We start from the raw sequence: 27078 nt of genomic DNA on the forward strand, positions 1-27078 counted from the left end.
CAGGGAGCCTCCTCCACCTGCCCCATGTTCTATGCAAGTGTCCCCAGCTCCAAAGCGACTGTAAGAGAACTTGGAGACTGCAGTTCAGACCTTTGCTGCAGAGCACAGCCCAGCTGAGGCTTGTCACTCCACTCAGCTCAAGTACAATCTGCCCGAGCTCCAAAAGCAAAGGCACTGCTTCTCCAGCATTTTTTTGCTTCCTCCTCCTGATAAGAGGACTGTGGAGCATCATCTGGACTGCAATCCACACCCATAGATGCCAAGGGCCTTCTTCGCACTGGGTGAATACGATAGGAGCCTGGCACCTAAGCTAATGTCTATGCATCTGGGAGGGACAGGGCAAACCATCCAACCCCTCAGTTCCCTCATCTGTAAATACTCAGGACTGGGATAGACCTTTAAGGGCCCCACCAACCTAAGAGTCCATGTTTCTAAGATGATGCAACGCAAGACTGAAAATACATGTAAAAGAAATTAAAAAACTTTAATTTTACAAAAAGCCATCTCATGGTTAGAAGAGTCATGAAGGGAGTGGTTCGAGTCATGATTTCACAAGCTGAATTACAAACAAACTACACTTTATTCCATTAATGCAGTCTGCAACTCTAGGTGACAGATAAAAAATGACTTACTGGTGATTCAATGTCCTCCAGGAGTAAAACAGAACAGCGTTCACATTTCAACAGAGTTTGGGCCCGATGCATTATTTTCTTGACAATTTTCTCCAGGTCAGTCTGTTCTTCAAATAGGTCATTAACAACCTCTAGCAAAGCCTAGGAAAGATGAAATGGATATATCTAGGTGGGTATAGGACTGAATAAAAATGGTTTTTTTTCTCTCAAAATTCCATTTTGTCTTTGCTATAATAAAATATAAATATATTTGTGTGGCTAATTAAAAACATGTTTTAATGTTTATTTATTTTTGAGAGAGAGACAGCACAAGCAGGGGAGGGACAGAGAGAGAGGGAGACACAGAATCCAAAGGACAGTCTGGGCTCCGAGGTGTCAGCACAGAGCCTGAACGTGGGACTTGAACCCAAGAACCGCGAGATCATGACCTGAGCTGAAGTCAGCCACTTATCCAACTGAGCCACCCAGGTGCCCGTGTGGCTAATTTTTAACGCATTCATGATTGTTTTGAAATATTCCACCATTTTGTTTTATCACAGAGTTTTGAGCTGGAAAACACAACTTGAAAATAGTGCCAATCCATATAATCCCATATGAATCCTACATATAGCTATAGAACTATTTCCCAAGTAGCTAATGACTACACAGTCCCATTTAGTCCTTAGCTCTCAGCTTTCCTCCATGCCCCACCCCCACCCTCTCCTGCAGTTTTTCTGCAATGTGACTAGGTATAAACTCAACATTTTATGTTATATCAATACCTGATTCTCTCTAAAGCACATTTATTTCAGAAAATTACAAAGCAGCTCTTCCTCACCATCAGGAAGAAATGGGTTCATGGTCAAACTTGAGACATATTTTCCCTAGTATACACTTCTCACAGAATTCTGAAGGAATTATAGTGGTGAATGCTAATTAAGCTTCAGAGCCATATATATATATATATATATATATATATATATATCCCCCATTAATCCATATATATGGATTAATATATATATTACACATATATATTTTATGTATATAAATATATATGTATTATGTATATGTATGTATACATAATATATGTATTATGTATATATATATATATATATATATATATATATATATATATATATATATAAAATCCTCATTAATCCCTCTACACAAGAAGTATTGTTTCATCCACCTGCACAGGAAAACATTTAAATACTATTATATATCTCAGGAAAGAAAGTACCATTAAAATTTCTGTTAAAACAACAGAATGAAAAGCACACAAACTAAAGAAAAAAACCCTTAAAATTCTAACTTGAAAACTGCATACTCATTTAAAAATCAAATTGCAATAACCTGTTATTTTATCCAGCTAAGTTAACTTGCAATTTTTGCATTGAAATAATATTTATTTGGACTTTTTAATTACATGGCTCTTTCCAGAGATTTCAGAAAAGTGGGCTATGTACAGGTAATAGATATTATGCTTCTATCAGAGAGCAATAAGAAAATTACACAGCCAGTGAATTGTCCAGAGGGTGCTTTGTTCAGTATAACTTAATGAGATGTACACTCTCAGGTCTGGACCTCTCACAAAAGGATTTTGTGGGTTTTCAAATTAACATCTATTCAGGTAGATGGTGTTGATGATCATCCCAGGGATATGACCAATTGTCAACTTTAGTAATGAATTTGATTTGTCCTGAAACCATTGGAAACATGTGAAAATTTCTTCTCTGAGTCTGTTCAGGTAGAAAAGCATTTGAATGAGTTAAGAGATCCATGAAATGAGTCTAGTTCACTGAGCATCTAAAAGAGGATCAAATATCCTTGGTAGCATTTTCTCTAAAGAGAGCTTGTGAATGTGGCTAAAGGCCCTGGGTAGCTCTATGATCCTGATGTGGAGAAACACCAGGAAGTGAAAAAAGTTTTGAGTGTATCCTGACTGTTTGGCATTTGGACAGCAAATTGCTATTAAGAAGGCAATGTGCAATAATTTCATACTTAAATATAACATTAAAAATGAGGCAATTGTCTAAATAATTACCAACACAATTCCCTGTTATTAAGGGGGAAACCATTATTTCCTTAATCATCTAGACTATTTCTTCAGATGGATCATATTAACTGAACAATTATTTAACTTTTCAATTTGTTGTGACTGCGTGGATAGGGCCTCTGGGACCCATATACAAAAACATTTATCTCAGAGGAAAAACTAATTGTGCCTTGAGTCTTGCACTGACAAAGCACATCATAGTAATTTTACTGTTTCTAATTAAAAATTGCTGCTTTACTAACAAGTGATAAAAGTTTCACAAATAACAATACAGACTAGTTCCACGATGGGAGAAAAAGAGAAGGAAATCTAGGATGATAGGCAATTCAATAGACATTAGAGGCCATTCATACAGCTGAACACTCCCCATTTCTTTATTTCACTTGTATTTCCCCCTCCTGCTCCTTCTAGTGCCTTCTTTTGTTCCTGGGCTCATCCTTGGACCTCTTCCCTTCTCTTATCCACATACTCTCCTCCAGATTACCCAAACTGGTACCCTACTTTTAAATGCCATCTATATATACTGACAGTTCCTAAATATGAATCTTGAGTCCTGACATCTCACCAGACCTTTAGACTCCTGTACCCAGCTGTTTACTTGCCATCTGTACAAGCCAAAAGTCATTTTCACTCATTTCCCACATCAGTAAGCTTTGTACATTTCACTGCCAATTTTGGGAGGAATCTCTCACTTTTCACTGCCCTAATTCCAGCCACATTATTTCTTTTTTTTTCCTAGCTCTATTAAGATATAATTGAAATATAACTTTGTGTAAGTTTAAGGTGTACAATATGATGGTGTGATACATGTACATATTGTGAAATGATTACTACAATAAAGTTAGTTAACACATCCATCACCTCACATAATTACAATTTGCAAGTATTATCTCCCATTCCATAGGCTGCTTCTTCATTTTGTTGATGGTTTCTTTTGCTGTGCAGAAGCTTTTTAGTTTGATGCGGTCCCACTAGTTTATTCTTGTTTTTTTTGTTTTGTTTTTGCTTGTGCTTTTGCATTAGAGTCAAAAAATTGATGGAGCTTTTCTCCTATGTTTCTTCTAGAAGTTTTAATTTCATGTCCTACACTTATATCTTTAATTTAAGTTAATTTTTGTGAGTGGTGTAAGGTAGGGGTCTGATTTCATTTTTTCCATGTGACTATCTAGTTTTCTCATCACCATTTATTAGAAAAACTATCTCTTCCCCATTAAGTATTCTTGCCTCTTTATCCTATATATGTTAACTTACAAGCATGGGTTTATTTTGGGGCTCTCAATTCTATCCCACTGGTCTTGTGTCTGTTTTTAGTGCCAGTACCATATTGTTTTGATTACAATAGCTTTGTATTATAGTTTGAAATCAGGAAGTGTGATGCCTCCAGCTTTGTTCTTCTTTCTCAGGATTGCTTTGGTTATTTGAGTCCTTCCTCTCTACTCTCCAGATGCATGGATCAAGCTTTCACCTGCCACGGTGCCTTTCCACTTGTATTTCCACCATCTGGAATGCTCTTCCCTGATCTTTGTGTGGTTTTGCTCCTTCATTTCATTTAGGTCTCTGTTCAAATAACATCTTATAGAGAACTTCTTGATCATGATCTGAAATAAACATCCTCCCAAACTATCCTTCAGTGACCAATTCCTATCCCTTTATCTCATTTCACTTGTTATAGCACTTATCACTACCTGATAGTATATTATTTTGTATTTGTTTGCTTGCCTACTATCTATTGTTTCCACTAGAATAGTAAGTTCTATGAGGGCAGGGACTCACAGTGTCTGAAGAACATCACACAATAAATGTGCTGAACAGGTAAATAAACTGCGCCAAACGTGAGGATGTAAAGATCAATAATACATGAAGTGTCCCTTAGAGACTTCAAAATGTAGGTGGAGAAGAATGCCACCAATAAATATTATACAGTGTGATAAGTGTCCACAAGTAGAATAATGGCAATATATACAAGGAACGACGAGAAGAAAGGAAGGGAGGATTAACTAGAAGGCTGAGCTGGGTCCTGAAGGATCTGTAAGGCAGGTGGTGGTGGGAGGAAAAGGTGGACATGATGCACTGAAGGCAGAGGGAGGAATGTGGCTAAAGGTATAAGAAAGTAAAGTAACAGGCTGTATTCTGGCAACAGGGGACTATTGCTGGAGTGCCAAATGAAAGGAGGAAAATGGTAAGCCATGGGGCTGATGACAAAAACAGGATCCAAGTCAGAGAAATGGTGTGGTATGCTATGTTAAAGAAGATGGCTGTAGTAATCTGTTGTGTGCATCTGTTGGCTGTGAAATATTCATAAATCATAATGCTTAGCCAATGAAACTTTTAGTCAATTTGATTACTAATTAGCTGAGGATTTCTAACTTTTTGAAACCTTGTTAAATAAATTTCTAAGTTGTGGCAGTAATCTCCATGTATTTAAACGTATAACAATGGGGCACCTGGGTGGCTCAGTTGGTTGAGTGTTAGACTTCTCTACTCAGGTCATGATCTCACAGCTCATGGGTTCAAAACCTGTGTCAGGTTCTGTGCTGACAGCTCAGAGCCTGGAGCCTGCTTCAGATTCTGTGTCTCCCTCTCTGCCCCTCCCCTGCTCACACTCTGGCTCTCTCTCTCTCTTAAAAATAAAAAAACAGGGGCGCCTGGGTGGCGCAGTCGGTTAAGCGTCCGACTTCAGCCAGGTCACGATCTCGCGGTCCGGGAGTTCGAGCCCCGCGTCAGGCTCAGGGCTGATGGCTCAGAGCCTGGAGCCTGTTTCCGATTCTGTGTCTCCCTCTCTCTCTGCCCCTCCCCTGTTCATGCTCTGCCTCTCTCTGTCCCAAAAAATAAACGTTGAAAAAAAAAATTTTTAAAAATAAAAAAATAAAAAAACATTAAAAAAGTTATAAATAAATAAATAAAATAAAATAAAATAAAATAAAATAAAATAAAATAAAAGTATAACAAGTCCCTGGTCAGTGGCACGGACATCTCTTCATCTCTCAAGTCATAAGTTCGAGTCTCACATTGGGTGGAAAGATTACTTAAAAAATAAAAAATAAAAATTAAAAAAAGGTATAATAAGCTTAATATAATTTAATCTCTATTTGATAGTTTAGAATTTTTTTTGAGTATCGGTCCACCTGCTATTCCTCTTTCTCTCCTCCTTCTTTCCTCTCTTTCTTTCCTATTTAACTCTAAAGCTGGTGAAGGTATAGGAGATCAATCCCTCTTTGTGTGTGTCTTTATAATCCTATAAAAGTGTTTGCATTATTGTCCAGCCATCTTGTGATGCTCTTCCAGAAAAACTTTGAATTCAAAAGCAAAATTTATGAGATGGAGTGAAATCATTTGTAACATACCTTGCTTCTTAAAGGAACTAAATTGTACAATTTAGTGTGTTATTGTCTCAAAGCCGTAAGTAAGAATATATCTGCTGCCTTATAGTATAGATGTGAATTAATTTCATTTTTTTTTTAAGATTATTTATATATGTTGAGAGAGTGTGTGAATGCAGGAGGGGCAGAGAGAGGGAGAGAGAGACAATTCCAAGCAGGCCCCATGCTGTCAGCAGAGCCTGATGCGGGGTTCGATCTCAGGAACCGTAAGATCATGACCTGAGCTGAGATCAAGAGTTGGACACTTAACCAACTGAGCCACCTGGTCTCCCTGAAATTAATTTCATTTTTAAAAGAAGCTGGTACTATTTCCCCAAACAACAACAGAAAATATGTATCCACTTCCATTTGGACTTATTGCTTGTAGGTATCTTCAACCATAAATTTGAAGGATTAAACAAATTAAAAGGATTCCTGGACTATTCAAAGATCATCTGCTGTTTTTAAAAGACATGATGACTCACAGACACTTGAAAGTCAGAGAGCTTTGAGGGTTGTCAACAGTGTTTCTTTCCACTCACCCTGCTTCTTTCATACTCTTTCCTTGAGGCAGCAAATAGCTGAGCATTAGATATGGCAATTCCACAAAATGGAAGATACATCTGCATAACCTGGGGGCAAAGAGAGTGTTAAAAACATTAAAACATCACTGCGCCAAATTCCACATTCCCTGCATTGGCCTGATCATAATACTTTGTTTTCAATCACAGAAATTGAGTATGGAATTGTTGATACTAGTATTTTAACTTTGGAAAGGATATTTTTCAGAGTTAACTATAACATGGTCTCAGTGAAGCTTTAATCATGGACAGTCACATCTATGAGCATATAAAGTGAAGCAACAGGCTATGATGACTATGATACAGGAACTGTATCTACATCATCTGTGTGTTCCTTCTCTGATCAATGAAAAAGGAATAAATGAATAAATTTATATATCTAGAATCTAAGGCAAGTGCCCACATTCACATTTGGAGGCAAGCAGGCTGTGAGTCAATTTCTTTGCACATAAGTTATCTGTAGTGGGGATCTCAGCTTGACCCTGGCAATGTCAGCTACAGATTGAAGTATGCAAGGGCCCAGTAGGAATTTAGCAACCTGAGGGCCCAGTAGCCTGAAGCAAAAGAGCTCAAAATGTGCCCACCGTTCTGTTGATATAACTGGATTGAATGCAAATTTGTGGGATGTCCTACTGAAGCCTGTTTGAGGAAAGGCTGGGGATTCTTTAAGAGAACACTTCTCCGATGGGAAGAAACAGCTAGGTGTGGTGGGCTCGATCCCAACAAAGACTTTCTCATCATTTCAGTATCACTGATTTTCAGTACTGCCTGGCACTCTCACTCAAATTCATTCCAGAATCTCTGATTCCAAAGGGAGAGAAAATACCCCAAGTAAAAACCAAAAGAACTATTTCCCTAAACTCTTTACAACATAGCACATTGGGACAAGTAATATTGCTTTGGGACTCCTCTAAAGCAGATAGAAAAGTGCATGTTTCTTCCTCCCTCTGTCTCCTTGTTTGTCTGTCTCTCTTTCTCTCTCTCTTTCTCTCTCTCTCTCTCTCTCTCACACACACACACACACACACACACACACACACACACACACACTACAAGGTCCTGTGAAGGGGTACTCTAGAGCAGTGACAAAACAGAGCAGCTCCCAATTCCTAGAAGAGTTTACCACAGGCGAGGGATAAGAATGGCAGGAACAGTGTGAGACACCCCGGGGACACCCAGAAAAGAATTACCCAGAGTGGGAGGTGTTTTTGCAGCAGGCTTGAGAAAGACAAAAGATGAAGAACAATCCACATTCCTTATCATTGCTTTCCTATTAGATCTTGCTTTGGCTACCTGGGCATATTCAGCTGTGACCTCAGGTCCCAGAAAGTATTTCACAAGGCCGTAGAAGCCAATGCTGTGACACCACTCTTACAGAAAACAGAGAAATGATGGAATTGGTATTAAGCAGAAGTACAAAATCAGTGAGCTGGCTGATTTTTACAGATCTTTCCTGGATAAATTCCTTCAATGAATTTGATTCCAACTTCTATTTAATGAGGACCTTCTATTTAATGAGGTGCCAGACACTCTCACTTCATTTCTTTATTTGAATGGCACATCAACTTGTCATGGAAAATTTTTAAGTACATTTTAGAGATCAGGAAATTCAGTAACTTGCTCAAACTCACACAGGAACTCAGGTCATCTTATGCTACAACTCATGATCATGTCTTACAACATGGTGCCTCCTAGAACTGGATGCTATTTCAGTCGCCCCCACATTCCTCTTCCTTACTACTCCCCCTCATGCCTTAGGAAGTTTGTTGGTAAGCCAGGATAAAGCTGTTGACATAAAGCTGCCAGATATTCTGCCAGAATTTCCCTGCCTTTAGCCAGAATGGGACCACTTTCAACATCACCTACACACACAGCACTTTTCTTGTAGTTTCCTGTTGTTGTTGTTGTTGTTGTTGTTGTTGTTTTGACTCTGCTCTGGAGACAGTGACTATGATGGAGGTGGAGGGAAGGAGGGGATACAGGTTATTTTATTTTTCTCCTTTTCTTTCTTTCTCTTTCTCTCTTTTTTTTCTTTTTCTTTCTTTCTCTTTCTTTTTTTCTTCCTCCCTCCCTCCCTTTCTTCCTCCCTCTCTTTCCTTTTCTTTTTTTCTTTCCTTCCTTCCTTCCTTCCTTCCTTCCTTCCTTCCTTCCTTCCTTCCTCTTTCCTTCCTTCTTCTCTCTCTTTCTCTTTCCTTTTGACTTCCTGACTTCCTTTCTCCTTTCCTCTCTTTCTTCCTGTATTTATTTGCCTTCAGGGGCCAAGTTTAAGGTGGTTCAGAGGTCAAGCAAGTATGTAGAAGAGAATGACCAAATAAATATGTGAAATGTTTTCTAATATATCATAGGCTTGCTTCAATTCCTTTGTAATGCCACTATTTATTGAGCCCCAAGCACTGGGTCTCATTAAAAATTATGTGACTATTAAATTAGATGACCATTGTCCTTTATATGGCTGTTCTGTGTGAAAGCCAACAAGTCACTTAACCTTTCTGAACCTATTTCCTTATCTGTAAAATGCCTGGTTTCACTGGGTAATCTTCCTAATCCTTTTTAATTCTAATACTTGGTGATAAGTAGAAACATCTATGAGCTGTAATATTCTACTTGCTGGAGAAAACAAAGAATTCAATAAACATGCTCACATTTTACTCAAGAAATAATCATTTATAGTAGTAATCGATATTGACAAAGTCCTTGGATATGACATTAAGCATTTTATACATACTATATCATCTGATCCTTGTAACTACATATGCTATACCATTCATTCTATTTTTCAGATAAGAAAACTGGGCTTTACAAACTTATCCAAACTTTTTGGGAGATATCTCTCCATGGATCTCTCACATTTCTGGACAACGTAAAAACAAAGGCACTGCTCTATATTTCAAAGGTGTTTGTATAATGAATGGCCTTGGAAAAAAGTGTTTTCTTCCAGAGCAAAGAGCAGACTTGTTTAATATAAAGTATAATTAAGATAATAGTCTCTGGAGTAGAGGTCAGGCAAGCTTACTGTCCATTATGAAAGATCCGTGTTCTCTATATTTGAGGTTCCTCTGCCATAATCCATGTCCTGTGTTATCAAAATGATGCTGTTACTGAACACTTTATCCCAAGCCAGAAATAGCTGTTCACATATCAGTAAGACTATTTTATTTTTCATCTGTCCTGTTGGTATATTGATATGAACTCTACAACATAGTTACTTAGTAGTTGTAATTGCAAAGTAAGAGCCCAGGAGAAATTACTAAGATCCATGGTAAATTTATTTATTCCCTTTTTATTGAGCCAGTTGCTATCGATTTTATTTTCTCATTCCATTGATTCCCCTCCCCCACTACATTACATTTCTTTTATTTTAGTGATTAAAACTAGAAAGTCTATGTGCATACTTAATAAAATCTAATTTTAATATCTTTAGCCTCCTTCCAAATAAGATAAGAAGGTTGAATACTTTAACTTTCCTGTTATACATGTTACTTTTTTGCTTTTTTAACTTATACCTTGTTTTGTTACTGCAAATTGGACATTATTATTATTACCTAATGCTTTTTTAGATTTACCCACATGGTTCCCAATTTTTTCCTCTTTGTTCCTTCTAGCCTCTTCTTGTTTCCTTCTGAAATAATTTTCTCTTTTCGAATCCTTTAGAACATCCTTTAGTATTCGTGGTAAATGTGTTTTGTTTGTATAGAAAGGTCTTTATTTATGATCAATCTTAAAAGGTAATTTAGTTTGGTGTACAATTCTAGATTGACCACTGTCTCTCATATTATTCCCCCATCATGTGCAGCTGATGCTGCTAAAATGTCCACTGTCAATCTAATTCATTGTACATTATCCATCTTTGTCCCTGGCTTCTCTTAGAAACTCTTTATGTCTTTGGTGGCCAGTCTGTACTTTTCCAGCCTCAGTCACAGGCTTAACTAAATCATATAGAACTCTAAATATATTGAGCAAATATTACTGAGGATGGAGACAATATTACACCTTTTTGACACATTGCAAACCGAGAGGGGAATCTTTATTTACAAAGGGAATGCTCTACCTACCCTGTGTCATTTATCAGTACAACAATTCAGCGCTCTGAGGCCAGAATCAGTTCCACTATGGATACCTACATGACAATATAATCATAGAGTTTCTAAACAAATGTGCAGAAGAATCAGATAAACACATTTTGAAAGGAGGGAGTAAGAAGAAGCAGAAGCAGTATGGATATAGGAGATGATGAAAAATCTTAATCTTTTTTCCAGTCCCAGTGCAACAGATGTCTTTTTTTTCAAAAAAGAAAGAGGGATACTATTCTATTCTGCTCTTTTTTAGGTCCCCCTCCTCCAAGAAAAAATACGAATTTGGCCTTCACTGTCTAGTTTCTGAATGCCAAAAGGTCTAAAAAGCCTTAATGACTAAGAAGCTAATGAGTCTGCACACCCTTGTGCAGTACTTTTCAGCTTGAAAGCACTTTATGAACATTGGCTAATTAATCTTTACAACATCCCACTCAGAAAGAGAGTTAAACTGAAAATCATTAAATAGCGTGGAAAAGTCCCTCTAGCCCTGGAAACTCATGAAAAGTATCACTAATAAGCATAACATGTGAGCACTGGGACCTTCCATCAATGTCCTAAAGAAAGACAGTAGATACTGAGCCTTTCAAAACTTACAGATCACAGAGAAAGGCTGTTAAAGCCGCCAGGGCTGGTCCCGTCCAATAATACATCATTAAAGGACACTGGAAGTCTACACTGGAGATTCTGTGAGGGGCCTGGGGCCACCCCCTTTATGGACTCCACTCCTGAAGGCAAATAGCTTGAAGAGCCACATCACTATCAGCTAAGGTCACGGGTGAGACAAGGTCTTCCCACCATCATGTAGCATCTCCTTTCTCTGTGCAGACCCTGTAAGTTGCACTAGCAGGTCCCTTCCGCCCCCTCTGGCAGTGACTATAAGGCAAAATTTCACTGAGCTGGGTGGGGCCACCTGATTGGAAACCGGGAGTGTTGTAAGTCAAACACGAAATAAGCTCTTCAAGTAATTTGGAAAATAAGGTATCAAAATATGGATGTGGTCACATTATTCTCACATTATGAAATACTTTCCATATATTTTAGGAAGGTAATATTTAAAAGAGTAAAAAAAATGAGTTTGAAGTTTTCTAGAGTCTCCAGAGGAAATTCCTGCTTCCAGAGGTATAGTTTGGTTCACTGCAATTTTGTTTCTAAGCAAATTCAATAAAAGCAATAGGTCAGGTGTTTATTTCAAGAATAAGAATCCTGCATGAATCTTGTCACCTCACATCAAAAGTATACACACTTGGCTGAAGCATGCCTTTCTCTTATCATGCTGTGCCCTCTTTGAAGAAAAGAGCCTCCCCAAAATAAATAGAGACATACATAAAGTACCAACTTTTTAAAAAATGTTTTAATGTTTATTTATTTTTGAGAGAGAGTCGAGTGGGGAAGGGGCAGAGAAAGAGGGAGACACAGAATCCAAAGCAGGCTCCAGACTCCGAGCTGTCAGCACAGAGCTTGATGTGGGACTTGAACTCACGAACAGCGAGATTCTGACCTGAGCCAAAGTTGGACACTTTACCGACTGGGCCACCCAGGCACCCCAAGTACCAACTTGGTTTAAAAGAACATTGGCATGGAATAGACAATCCAACACATACTTTTGGAAACTGTTTGCTTTAAGTATAAACACTCTAGGGACACCTGGGTGGCTCAGTCAGTTAGGCATCCGACTTTGGCTCAGGTCATGATCTCACCATTCCAGAGTTTGAGCCCCATATCGGGATCTGTGCTGACAGCTCAGAGCCTAGAGTCTCTTTCAGATTCTGTGTCTCCCTCTCTCTCTCTGCCCTCCCCCACACTCATGCTCTGTTTCTCTCTCAAAAATAAATAAAAATAAACAATAAAAACAATTTAAAAAAAGAACACTAAAGAGAATGTGGGGTGCATTTTATTCACAAAAGATGAGGAAGAGCAAGGCAGCAAATAAAGGAAAAGGAGAAACTTACTCTTCTGCTTTCCGTTCTTAGGAGAGGGGGACATAGGTGTTTCCGCTTCTGCCCTGGTGGGTATCAAAGTGGGGGACCCCAGGGGAACTGGAATGAATACCCTTCAGCTATCTCACCTCTCTTTCTGAGGCTAGTATTGGCTAAAATATCCCTAAGAGGCCAAGTTCATCCAAGGGTAGACAGGCTGAGGCCAATTCCTGGTAGGCAGCCTTGAACCATGAGTGCCCACTTTCCTTGACTTTTTGCAGGTGCTGGTCTGCTGAGCAACTGAATCTTGCAGGTACTAATTGTATCACCTGATAACCTTATTCCTATTTGCTCCCACCTGAGAGACTTTAGAAAAACAACCCACTCATATCCAAAGGCACTTCTAAATTCCCACCCTCTTATGCACAGACACTCCATTGAAAGAACATATTGCAGGAGCCATGTCCATTCCAAGATCATTTATATGGTGCTTTTCAGATCATAAGATTTCAACAGAAAAAAGAAAAAAAAAGCACTCATATTTCTACCACTCAGGGGTAACCACTATTAACATTTTGGAAACTAACATTCAAGTTTTCATCTCTCTCTCTCTTCATATAAACTCAACTAGGCTAATCCTATATGTAATATTTTATCTGCTTTTTCCCCTTTTGTAACCAGCTATCACTTATTATGACCAATGTCTGTGGATGCAAAATATCCCATTGTATAGTGCAGAAAAAGAAATTTTATAGAGAAAGAAAGTAGATTACTGGTGCCTGGACTAGTGGTGGTAATGAGATTAACTGTAAATGGGATAAGGGATCTCACTGGGGGTATGTGCTAAAACTGATTCATGCTGATGGTTGCACTACTCATGAAGTTACTAAAAATCACTGAATCGCTCTTTGAAATGGGTGCATTTTATGACATGTAAAATATACCTCCATATAGCTGTTAAAAATTATCATTCAAAAATCCCACTCATTGTGTGAATTAATATTTTTTAGTCAATCATCTGCTGGGCATTTAGGTCATTTCTAACTTTAATAATCTTAGAGTTAAACATTCTAGAAATTAAATGTTTGCACATCCCATAATTATTTTCTCAGGATAAAGCCCTAACATTTGAACTAATTTATTTAATTTAACACACACTTACATAGCACTTTCTCTGCACCAGGAAATATTCTCAGTGCTTTACTAATATTAATTCATTAATATGTATGTACATTTTTAAATAACTCCTAACATTACACAAATTTTTAGTTTTTGTTTAAAAAATCAAACAGTATAGGGGCTCCTGGGTGGCTCAGTTGGTTGAGCATCCGACTCTTGATTTCGGCTTGGGTCATGATTTCACGGTTTGTCGTACTGAGCCCTGCATCCAGCTCTGCACTGACAGCTCAGAGCCTGCTTGGGATTCTCTCTCTTGCTCTCGCTCTCTCTCTAAAAATAAATAAATAAACTTAAAAAAAATCAAACAGTATAAAAGTGTATACAATAAAATAACTACAGATGCCTCTTCATTTCCTATTCTGCCCTACTCCTCCCCCAAGGAACAACCCTAAGAGGCATTCACAGTGCATTCTTCTAGACCTTTTTTAATTAACTGCCAACTTAACAATATTTAGTTCTGGGGGTGTTTGTAAACATAAGTGGGATCACACTATAAGTTATGTTTTATACCTTCTGTATCACTTGGCAATATCTCTTGGAAAACTTTACGTGTCAGTTCAAAGAAATCTACTTAATTCCTTTTCATCTCTGTGGAATATTCTATGAGGAGACATTCATGTTGTTTCCAATTTTTCTCTATTACAAATAACACTGCCATGAACTTTCTTGTAAACACATCTTTGTGCACTTGGACAATACTTCTGTTGGACAGATTCCTAGAAGTGAAATTTTGGTTGAAGAAAATTTGCATTAAAAAACATCTTAACAGCAACTGCCAACTCCTCCTCCAAAAATTCTCTACCAATTAATACTCCCACTAACAGTCATCAGAGAATTCATTTACCTCTACTCATACAACATTGGATATTATTATTCTTTTTAAATCTTGTCTGACAGATTAAATCAGCATTTACTTTTGCATTAACTTACATTTGTTTGATTATTAGTGATACTGATAATAATTTCATAATATAATATTTGTTGGTTATAATTTCCATAATTTCTTAGCTATCTGTTTTTAATATAGCCTCTTTGTGTCTTTCACTTATCTTTTACTGGACATTCTACTTCTTACGGCTTAGTATGCACTCTTTTTATTCTAAAAATAATAATCATCTTCCATTTTTGCAAATCATGAATCTTACTCGATAATTAACAATTGGCATCTCTGTGATACAGTCCAACAGCCCTACAAGCTATGATTGCTTCATCAAAGATAAGTAGATATTACGGCTCAGTAAACTTGGCCTACTCCCTCTCACTGTATAAAGAAATTTTACAACAATATCTATCTATATAACTCTGTCAAGGTTATTTTTATAAGCAGGTTGACCTACATATTTCATCCTGGCTATTTGCTCCATCCATTTTTGTAACTTAGAGTTTGTGTAAGAAGTCAATTTGAGCTACAGTTTGATCCAGGCATTCTTGAGTTTTAGCTTTTAAGGTCGTTATGATTTCCCCAATTACCAAGCACAGGTATAACTGCAGAAAGCTGTACTGCCTAGTAATTTAGTGTTGGTATCAACACCTTGATGCTGGAAAAATCCTATTATATCATAATAAATGTATGAACAGAAAAATTCTCTAAGGCTATTTTCTGATGAGAAATACATTAGTCTTTCTTTGAATTTGAAACATATTCACACTACGTTCTCCTATCAGTAGCAGGATCCTTCTTTCACCATCTTATTTATCTAGCTCCTTCTTTTGTATAACTCCTGGTTCTTAAAGTAGTAGACATTTCATATAAATGGACTCATATAATATGTGGCCTTTTGTGTCTGTCTGCTTTCACTTATAATATTGTTTTCAAGGTTTTTCAGTCTTTTTTTTTTTTTAATTAATAGACTTTATTTTTTAGAGCAGTTTTAGGTCACAGAAAAGTTGAGTGGAAGGTACAGAGATTTCCCATAGACTTCCTTTCCTCCCCCCAAAACACACAGTTTTCCCTCGTATTAACATCTTACATTAGTGTGGTACATTTGTTATAATTAATGAGCCAATATTGATATATTATCACTAACTACAGTCCATAGTCTCATTAAGTCCAAACCCACATTAGGGTTTACTCTCTGTGTTGCATAGTCCAAGGGTTTTGACAAATATATGATGACATGTATCTACCATTACAGTATCACACACAATCATTTCAGTGACCTAAAAATTCTCTGTGTTCTGCCTATTCGTCCCTCTCTCTATCTCCCCAAACCTTTGGTAGCCAGTGATCTTTTTATTGATTCCACAGTTTTATCTTTTCAGGAATGTCATATAGTCAGAATCATACAGTATGTAGTCTTCAGATTGGCTTCTGTCACATAGCAATATCCACTTAAGGTGACTTCATGTCTTTTCATGACTTGACAGCTTTTCATTTATTTTTATTACTGAAAATATTCCATTATATGGATGTACCACAGTTTGTTTATCCATTCACCTATTGAAGGACATCTTGGTTGCTTCCATGTTTTGGCAATGATGAATAAAGCTGCTGTAAACAGTCACATACAGGTTTTTGTGTGGACATAAGTTAACAATTCATCTGGCTTAATACCCAGGAGTATGATTGCTGGATTGTATGAAGTGAGTATTTTAGTTTTATAAGAAACTGCCAAACTGTCTTCCAAAGTGGCTGTACAATTTCGCATTTGCACCAGCAACGAATGGAAGTTCCTGGCGCTCCACATCCTTGTCAGTGTTTGCTGTTGTCAGTGTCTTGAATTTTAAACATTCTAATAGGTGTTTCATGATATCTCATCATTGTTTAAATTTGCAGTTGCCTGATGACATGGGATGTTGAGCATCTTTTAATATATTTATTTGCCATTGGTGAGATATCTGTTCAGATCTTTTGTCATTTTTAAATCAAGTAGCTTGTGGCTTATTGTGTTTTAGGAGTTCTTTACATATTTTGGATACTAGTCCTTTATCAGATATATATGTTTTGCAGAGATTTTCTCCAGTATGTGGATTGTCTGTTCATTACATGTTATTTTTATGTAAAGCTTAACTAGACTTTTTACTTGTTTCTGTTCTGATTTCAGAGAACTTTAAGATAAATCAAAGATTTTAATACATTTCCTCATCTATTTTCGATTTTAGCTCAATATCAGTGTACCTAGGACAGTATCCTTTTGTCCAGGCTCAAGGAAAAAAGCATGTTTTTTCTGTGGAGGTAAGCCCTGTACTAGGGTTTTTCATTTGTGTCATTTCTGTGGGATCGTGGGGCTCTTCCTGTCCACCATCATTGTTTCTATCTCCTGTGTCTGGATCTTCTCTTCTCCACCAGAGGAGAATGTTTTCCCTTTCATTTGGTATTGCTGTTTCCATCTTCACCTGCATCTGCTTACCTTCAGGTCCTCACCCCCTGTCATTTGGATTACAACCTGCAATCTACAAGAATGGCTCACCGGAAGCTTGTCTATGACTTCCCGATCAACAAATCACAAAATCCACCAACTAATCTAAGTCCTTGTCCTTTTTAAAGCCTTTAACACTTAATCACCAGCTGGATATTAAATATTTGGCTAACATACACTATACATTCCTATCTCTCCCTCTGTGTTTCCGACACCCCTATTCAAGTTAATATTCCCAGATTCAGTCTTTGGCCTTCTAGCCTTCTCTTTCCACATTCTCCATCTAAGGATGTATTTATTCTCATAATACAAGAACCCTACAAAATAAAGCAGGTTGGCCATCTAAGAATTAACCTTTGAGCAAGAGTCACCTAGAAAAGAGAGCAAATTTCGTAGGGCCAGATATTTAAGCAGCCAAGAAACTTCCTTCTTCTGCTTACTCACTCCTCCTGCCTCACTCTTGAATGTTGGTCCATCTTTAATTCCTTTTGGCTCTGAATTCACACTCCTATGTCCCTAACCACACTTCTTCTCAGCCACCCTCTGCTATTTTTCACATTTAGGTTTTAGAGTTTCTCATCCTAATCCATCAAGTTGAGCTCTGGAAACATTTGCTTCCTCCATCTTACAGTCCAAGTTTCGCATTTCCAGTACTAAATTGAACTTGAACTCTGAATTCAACTATTAACTAGACAGTTACCAAAGTCTCTTCCTTTTATCTGTGTCTTCAATAGTAACTTCTGGGACGATTCTCAGAGATGGCTCTCTGGTGCTGACTTTTCTCTGTGCTCTAGCTCCACACTGGAGCTGCCTAGAGGACACTTCAACTCGGAGGTCTATATACTACCTCAAACTCAGCATTCCAGAACCAAGTTTATCATTTCAATCCCCTTCTCCTCCTGAAGAAAGAGAGCTTCTACTAACTAATTTGGATGTAAATTTTAAAAAATAAAAAATAAAATAATAATAAATCTCCAATCCACCAAGGGGAAAAAAAAAGAGAGTGAGCTTCTAAAATGCTCTATATGTGCCAAATGGATAATTTATGTTCTATTCACCCAGTTCCAAACTCTTAAAGCCATCTTTGATTGCTGTCCATATACTCGCTAAGCACATCAAAGCAATTCAGTAGCTTTGAGGTCTCCATCCCCATACCGCTGAGTTTCTGTGGCCTAGCATATTCATTCCTCACTATCTCTAGATTATTATAACAATAGTCAAGACATTCTCATCCTCACAATGTCTCAAGAACTCATTAATTTTTGCTTTCCCATCCAGTATAAATTTAAACATACTGACTATCCCAATGTGCCCTGTTGTCACAGTTAAAGAATGTAAGAAATATTATAAATGCCTTACACATATTGAAAACTGTTTTTGCAAACTACTATTATCTGAGTATTTTTACACCACATACAGTATTTTTTAAAAATCTCATTAGAGGCTCATCAGAAAGTATCTCCAATATTTAAGACTATGGCTTGGTATTTTATAAATGCTTGTGGAAGATATGTAATAATCCTAGGAAAAATAGTGAGGAAATATAAAATTGCTATTCAGAGGAATACACGAGACCCAGAGGGGATTCTTCTACTTATATATCTTTTTTTCATTTTCCAAAAATAATTTATCATCAAAATGCAACACCAATGACATGGATAATAAACCATACTATTTTTTAATTTCCAGCAATATTCTCCAGTGGAGAAGAAACAGAGAAGGCTATGAAAAATATGCTTAGAGCATTAATATTTAATTAATGTAATAGGACCCTAAAATGAATATTATAAATGTAAAAGCCTTGATCAAATCCATAAGTTTTGTCTATGCAAGTAAAACACTGAATTGGTACCTACTAAATTTAAGACATTCTTAACAGACAACCTGGAAGGCTGAGCTTAAAGTTTTGCGTAAAAACAAATAGAACTTTGTGAAGGGCTAATCATTCACAGGCACACCTCACTGTATTATGCCTCACTTTGTTGTATTTTGCAGATATTGTGCTTTTTAAAACTCAGGATTTGTGGCAACTCTGCAACCAGCAAGTCTCTCAGTACTATTTTTCCAGCGGCATTTGCTCACTTCACGTCTCTGTGTCACATTTTGGTCATTCTCTCAATATTTCAATTTTTTTCATTCTTATTATATTTGTTATGTGATCTGTGATCAGTGATCTTTGGTGTTATTATTATAATTGTTTTGGGGTGCCGCAAACCATGCCCATATAAGACAACAAACTTGATCAGTAAATGTGTGTTCTGACTGGTCTACCAAGGAGCCAGTCCTCCCCAGACTCTCTCCTCTCCTTGGGCCTCCCTGTTCCCTGGGACACAACACTGTTGATATTGGGCCAATAAATGACCCTACAGTGGCCTCTAAGTGTTCAAGTGAAAGGAGGAGTTGCACGTCTCTCACTTTAAATCAAAAGCTAGAAACGGCTAAGCTCAGTAAGGGAAGGCATGTTGAAAGTTGAGATAGGCCAAAAGCTATGCTTTCTGCACCAAACATTTAGTCAAGTTGTAAATGCAAAGGAAAGGTTCTTGAAGGAAATTAAAAGTGCTACTCCAGTGAACATACAAATGATAAGAAAGCAAAACAGCCTTATTGCTGATATGGAGAAAGATTTAGTGGTCTGGCTTAAGTTCTAATCAGCTGCAAGTCTCCCTTAAGCCCAAGCCTAATCCAGAGCAGGCCCTAGCTCTCTCTGATACCATTAAGGCTGAGAGAGGTAAGGAAGCTGCAGAAGAAAAGTTGGAAGCTAGCAAAGGTTGGTTCATGAGGCTTAAGGAAAAATCTGTCTCCACAACATAAAAGGGCAAGGTGAAGCAGTTAAGTCCTGATGTAGAAACTGCAGCAAGTTCTCCAGAACGTCTAGCTAAGATCGTTAACGAAGGTGGCTACACTAAACAACAGATTTTCAATGTAGATTAAACAGCCTTCTATTGGAAGAAGATGCCATCTAGAACTTTTATACCTAGAGAGGAGAAGTCAATGCCTGGCTACAAAGCTTCAAGGTACAGGCTGACTCTCTTGCTAGAGGCTAATGCAGTTGGTGACTTTAAGTTGAAGCCAGTGCTTGCTCACTGACCATTCCAAATATCCTAGGGCCATTAAAAGTATGTTAAATCTATTGTTTGTGCCCTATCAGTGGGACAACAAAGCCTGGATGACAGCACATCTGTTTATAACATGGTTTACTGAATATTTTAAGCCCACTATTGAGGCCTGCTGCTCAGAGAAAAAGATTCTTTTCGAAATATCACTGTTCATTGACAGTGTACCCAATCACGCAAAAGCTCTGATAGAGGTGTACAATGAGAGTAATGTTGTTTTCATGCCTGCTAACACAACATCCATTCTGCAGCCCATGGACCAAGGAGTCATTTCAACTTTCAAATCTTATCACTTAAGAAATATATATTATAAGTCTAGAAGCTGTCATAGATAGTGATTCCTTTGATGGATCTAGGGAAAGTAAACTGAAAACTTTCTGGAAAGGCTTCACCATTTTAGATTCTGTTAAGAACATCTGTGTTCATGGGAATAGGTAAAAATATCAACATTAGCAGGAGTTTGAAAGAAGTTGATTCCAACTCTCGTGGGTGACTTTGAGGAGTTCAAGACGTCAGTTGAGGAAGTAGCTTCAGATGTGGTGGAAATAGCTAAGGAACTAGAATTAGAAGGTGGGGGTGCTGAAGATGTGACTGAATTGCTGCAATCTCAGCATAAAACTTGAATGGATGAGGAGTTGCTTCTTATGAATGAGTAGAGAACGTGGTTTCTTGAGATGGAATCTACTGGTGAAGATGCTGTGAAGATTGTTGAAACCACAACAATTTAGATAGAATGTTACATAAACTTAGTTGATAAAGCAGCAGCAGGGTTTGAGAGCACTGATTCAAATTCTGAAAGAAGCTCTACCATGGGTAAAATGCTATCAAACAGCATCACATGCTACAGAGAGTTTGTGAAAGGAAGAGTCAACTGATGTGTCAAACTTCATTGTTGTCTTATTTTTAAAAATCGCCACAACCACCCCAACCTCAGCAACCAGCACCCAGATTAGTCAGCAGCCATCAACATGGAGGCAAGACCCTCCACCAGAAAAAAAGATTAGGACTTGCTGAAAGCTCACATGATAGTTAGCATTTTTTTAAACAATAAAGTATTTGTTAGTTAAGGTAGGTACATTATTTTTTAAGACATAATGCTATTGCATATTTAACAGTCTACGGTATAGTATAAACATAACTTTTATATGCACCGAGAAACCAAAAAATTCATTTCGCTTGCTTTATGGCAGTATTTGCTTTATTGCGATGGTTTGGAACCAAACCCACAATATCTCCGAGGTTTACTTGTATTACCAGCGTCGGGTAGAAATCCAAAGAGGTGAGGGGAAAGTTTCCTATGGGGTTCATTGGTGATTCAGCAAGTTTCCTTCTTATGTATCTTAGAACAGTCTAACTAACAAGCTAGGAAGCTATCTTCAAAGCCAAAATGCTTTATTGCCCGCATCCACACTTTTCATTCTCCAGCCAGATTCAGTCTGTCAGCAGTATAGTCTCATCAATTGCTTTAGGTGTTGTTTCTTTTCATAGTTCAAATATTTATTTTAAGGGCTAAATTTCATATACAGTAAGAAGAAAGAATAAAAATACAGGCTCAAAGAAAGCAGAAGGAGGTATTAATAAAAATAAAAGTTGAAAATAATAAATGAGAAAACAACCAGTAAAAATGATAAATTACTCCAGAAAGAGTTCTTGTAGCGAAAATCAATAAGACAAATAAATCACTGGCTAGTTTAATCAGAGGGAAAAAAAACCCACAAATGAACTAAAACAGAAGTGATCAAGAAAATATAATCACAGCCACAGAAAAAAAAATTTAAAGAATTATAACAGACTTCTTTGCACAACCCTAAGCTTATATTTTTGAAAATCTGATGGAAATTTGTGCATTTTAAGGAAAATATAAATTAATGAAGTTGAATCAATAAGAAAGAAAATTTAAGTAAACCTATCACCACAGAAATAAATAATGAGAGTTGTAATAGAATCATTCTCAGAAAAGGTGCCAGGTCTAAATGATTTCAGAGGCAAATTCTTTCAAAGCTTCAAAATCAAGGTAATTTCTATGTTATTCAAACTATACTCAAATCCAGAGAAAGATGGAAAACCTTCAAATATTTTTTGAAGGCACAATAATACTCACAGCACAGCCTAATAAAATAGTATAAAAATTAAGTCTAGAAAATAAGTCCCTTATGAAAACAGATGAGAAAGATCCTAAACAAAAACATTAAAAAATCAAATACTTTTATTTATACATGGGAAATTGAGTTTATCCAAATAATAAAAAATGGACATGACCAAGAACTTCTGTTCATTGAACTGGTGATTTAATATTGCAGAATCAATTATTCCAAACATTCATATTAACTTGTAAAGGAAAATATATGATCACAATATTCTAAAAAGTCATTTGATAAATCCACTACCTATTGGCTTAGAATTTTTTAATAAGCTAGGAGGATATTAAAAAGTATTTTAAAAATGGAGGAACATGTCATATTTCTAAATGAAAGGACCCAACATTAAAAAGAGATCAATTATCTTTCTAAATGACTCTATAAATTTTATTCTAGTGAAAAAAGAAATGATACATTTGGAATTTGATAAAAAAAAAAAAGGTAATTCTAAAATTCAAATGACATGTACAATATTAACCAGCATTGAAAGGAATATAGAAATAAGGAGTAAGTAAAGCTATGATGACCAAAATAGAGTAGTACTGGGGACATAATAATCACACAACATAATGGAAAAGAGGTCCAGAACCAGTATGTGTAACAAATTAGCATTGACAAAGGTGATTTCAAATCAGTGGGAAAATATGGTTTACAACAAATCACACTGGGATAAATATTTCACCATTTGGAAAAAAGAAAACAACTAAAACTTAGAAAATCTTTTTTTAAAAAAATCCCAGAGAGATTAAAGATAGGCTAAAAAATAAAATTGCAAATTTTCCACCAAATGTGGAAATCATATGAGAGACCCTGGATTCGTAGGCAGATGAAAACATTTGTATCTCAAGATATAAATTGATACGAGGAGACAAATTGAACTGGGAAAAACGATTTGCAATGTTTATGATAATTGTGAATATTCTAAATAGGAAAAGAATTCTCTCAAAAGAATCAGAAAAGAAAACATCATAAAAAGGATTTAAAAAACCCCAGAAACAGGGGTGCTTGGGTAGCTCAGTCAGTTAAGTGTCCAACTTTGGCTCAGGTCATGATCTCACAGTTCATGAGTTCAAGCCCTGTGTCTGGCTCTGTGCTGACAGCTCAAAGCCTGGAGCCTGCTTCAGATTCTGTGTCTTCCTCTCTCTCTGCCCTTCCCCCACTCGTGTTCTCTCTTCTCTCTCTCTCTCTCTCTCTCTCTCTCAAAAATAAATAAACATTAAAAAAAATTTTTTTAACCAGAAACAACTAAAAAATATATGATAAATGTTTAGTATACCAACTACTAAATGAATATAAATTAAGATAACAATAATCATGTTTTTCCTAGTATAGCAACAAATTTGATACAATAATATTACAATTAAAGTTAATATCGAGGGCTAATAATAATGTGGGAAACAGGCATATCCTGAAGGAGATGAACTAGTGTAACATTTCTGAAGAACAGTTTTGCAAAATATAGCAAATGCTTTTAAAAAGAACAGGCCCTTTGTGCTTACATTTCCATTCTTAGAAATTTATCCTAAAAGAATAATCTGACAGGTTTACGCAAATGTGCTCATGTCTTAATCAGGAGAAAATTCACATTTTGTAAGACCTGAAACTTGCACATTTGGGAAGGGAGTTCTTTAATAAAAAAATGCAAAATTATGAAAACAAAATTAGTTATAAAATGAATATTTATTTAGAATGAGAAAAGCATAATATATTACAAATTTTTTAAAGTTGACAAATATCCCCCCAAAATAGCATAATGTTTATATTCATTTTTCTAAATTTTTGACAGCATGCTTTTTGATTGCTTTTGCATGTGATTACAATTTTTAATATTATTTTTCTATAGGCATACAGAAAAAACAGTTGTCTGCCCTAGCATGATCAATCAAAATTTGTTTTATATCATTGATGGTTAAAATGCCTAATATAACTAACTCCACCGAGAGACATATTTCCTATTTGCAGTGCTAGTACAGGTTTGTGTCATACAAATGCATGAATTCTGGTCAATTCAATTTTGCATAATTCCCACCTAACAGTAATAAAAAAGAAAAAAAAGAAAGCCTGGTGTGTTTATCACTGTAGATGCTGCATTACTGAATATGCTCCTGACAGGAGAGAACTTCTGCTTTCACTAGGCATCTATGAAAACCAAACTTTACGTATCTGATGATTAAAATTTTCCATAGGCTAGCATCTGGCTCCATACATTTCACACTTTACTTCTCCTCCACTGGGCATACTTCTAAGGCCACATACTATAGAAAGAATTCGTATTATAGTGTGTCCTCTGGCCTTGAACCTTTGTGTCAAGATGCTGAGTAAGCTGGGATAGTGGGTGAAAGAGTATTTAGGGAAGCCATTCTTATAACATAAGCCTAGCAACAACTTAACTCTTCACAAAAGGGATTGAAAACCATATAAATGTATCTTACTAAAATCAAACTAAATGCATCCTCAACTTGACTTCTTCTCTGGGTCCCCAAAATGTGGCCCCTCTAGCAACACTTGACAAATGGGTAAGTGTGGGAGATGCAGGAGAGAAGCATCAAAGGAAAAGACTTCAAAAGGGAAGGGCTGGAGAAGGTGCAAGGCCTTAGGACATGTTTACATAGAAGAAGGCAGCTGTGGCTCGTAGCTGTGGCTGGTAAGGAACGGAAGCCTAGAGCCATTAACATTGTCCAAGGCCGGATCCTCCTTCATATGTGACCTTTCCTAGTGTTATAGAAACCAATTAACTCAAAATTCAACCTTGAAAAGCTAAACCATTAGATTGATTAACACACTTGCTTAGCTGACTTTATGCACATAGTCTTTAGCAATTATCCTAATAAAAAGAAGCTTCATTCTGGGGGGCCTCATTTTGACTGAGTATAAGGACCTTCACTTCTTCACTTAACTGCACTTTGTTTGCGGACTCATCTTTTGCAACTCCAGCCATACTCCCTGCAACAAGTGAGTGTGACAGATAGGAAGTTGGAATGGAAAAAGAAAGTTGTCTCAAGTGAGCACTATGAAAATATTTTACATTTGCTACCCTTAGAAGACTTTGTTCCTTCTCATTTGCAATTTTTTTTTTCCATCTGACCCTTACTTGTTATAGTTCCTTAAGACCTGATCCTGGGACTTCCTATCCCACTCACTTCTTTCTAGGAAATCTTATCTGCAACACCAGGTCAAATTACTATCTGCTTACCTATGACCTCCAAACTTGTACTTCTAATCCAGAATTTCCTTTGAGTCCTAGATCCAACTGCTAACTCAACATTTTCACTTAGATTATCTCAAAAACACGTCAAATGCCTTATCCAAGATAGAACTCACAACTGAGCACCCTTGACAACTTATTTCTTTTCGAGAGGAATGTGGTGTCCTAGCAAAGGCACCACCTTACAAACAAGGGTTGAATACAAAAGCCTAGGAGTTTTGAATACAAAAACCCAACACATCACCAAGTCTTATTGATTTTACCTGTTAGTTCTCTCTCAACATTGTCTGTCTCCCTTCATCACATCACTTTCAACTCTGTCACCTGCACCCCAATCCAAGCTACCCTCATAGCACTTCCATGTCTTCCTACTGCCTAGAGGACCTGGCATTCAGACCCCTTCACAATCTGGCCCCAACATATTTTTCCTAGACTTATCTTCCATATTCCTTGTATGCTAGCCACAGTAGATTACTCATTCCTATGCATAATAAAGTTTTATACTTTGTCCCTTTCCATTATTATTCCCTCATTCTAGAATGTTCTTGCCCACTTTGTCCATGTGTTAAACTCTATTTATTTCACAAGACCCAGATCAGATACCATCTGGATGAAATCTTCCTGGACCTTTCCTTTTGCTCTACCATTTTCTGCCCCTCTTTCTAAACAATCAGTACTCCATCATGCTTTTATAGATCTTTGTAAATACCGTTAGTACAGCACTTTTATACTGTAGTTCATTTGTACCAATATCTATAATGGATAGATTATGAATTGCTTGAGTGCAGAGAAAATGGCTTACTCATCTTTGTGTCCTTCTGCCACTTGGCATAGGGCCTAGATACAAGGTAGGACCTCAATGTATGTTTCCACAGCATATCTTCAAATCCTTCTGTTACAAATCAACAGGGTCCCAACTGATCTGGCATAAGCAGAAATAAGAAATGTATCTGCTCATATAATAAAAAGTGCAGGGGTAAAACTAGTTCCAGCAGGTGCTGAAATAACCCTCAAATGAGGTCATAAAATGCTGTCCCTACTCACCTCTTATCTCTGTTCTCCTTCATGTGGGCTTTATTTTTAAGCACCATAGTAACTCTAGACCATTATTCAAGATTAAATTTGAGCAGTATAGTGAGAGCGTCTTTTCCCTGACAGTTTGCCCAAAAATGCTGAGCCTGGCCCTCATTTACCTAATTGGATTATGTGATCATCACTGAACCAATCCTGGAGGCCAAAGAAAACTAATCATCTCATAGGTGAGATCTGAGCCATATGTCCATCACTGAGCTTGGTGTGGAAACAAAGACTAAGAATAGGGTAGCTCTCTAGGGGAAAATCAAGGCCCTGCTACCAAGACGTTGAGGGCTCAAAGTAAGTGTACACAAGTAGTTTATAAAATTCTTGGGAAAATTATCATTAACCTTTCTTTCAGACAGAATTCTCAGTGCTACATCATTTATTTGAAATTTCATAAAATTTGAAATC

General features: G+C 36.9%; 1 protein-coding gene across 6 annotated transcripts in view; it reads right to left on the minus strand.

Annotated features, from left to right (window-relative positions):
* PDE11A (phosphodiesterase 11A) overlaps positions 1 to 27078 on the minus strand; it is a 404325-nt gene that overhangs the window by 223565 nt on the left and 153682 nt on the right. For all 6 annotated transcript variants that reach the window (XM_045033997.1, XM_045033994.1, XM_003990898.6 and 3 more), the window contains exons 3-4: positions 6569 to 6658; positions 633 to 773 (exon numbers count right to left, since the gene is read on the minus strand). In XM_045033997.1, the coding sequence (XP_044889932.1) occupies positions 633 to 773; positions 6569 to 6658 (231 nt within the window). The remainder of the gene's footprint in view (positions 1 to 632; positions 774 to 6568; positions 6659 to 27078) is intronic.

Source organism: Felis catus, chromosome C1, assembly GCF_018350175.1.
Source record: "Felis catus isolate Fca126 chromosome C1, F.catus_Fca126_mat1.0, whole genome shotgun sequence".
Taxonomy (NCBI): domain Eukaryota; kingdom Metazoa; phylum Chordata; class Mammalia; order Carnivora; family Felidae; genus Felis; species Felis catus.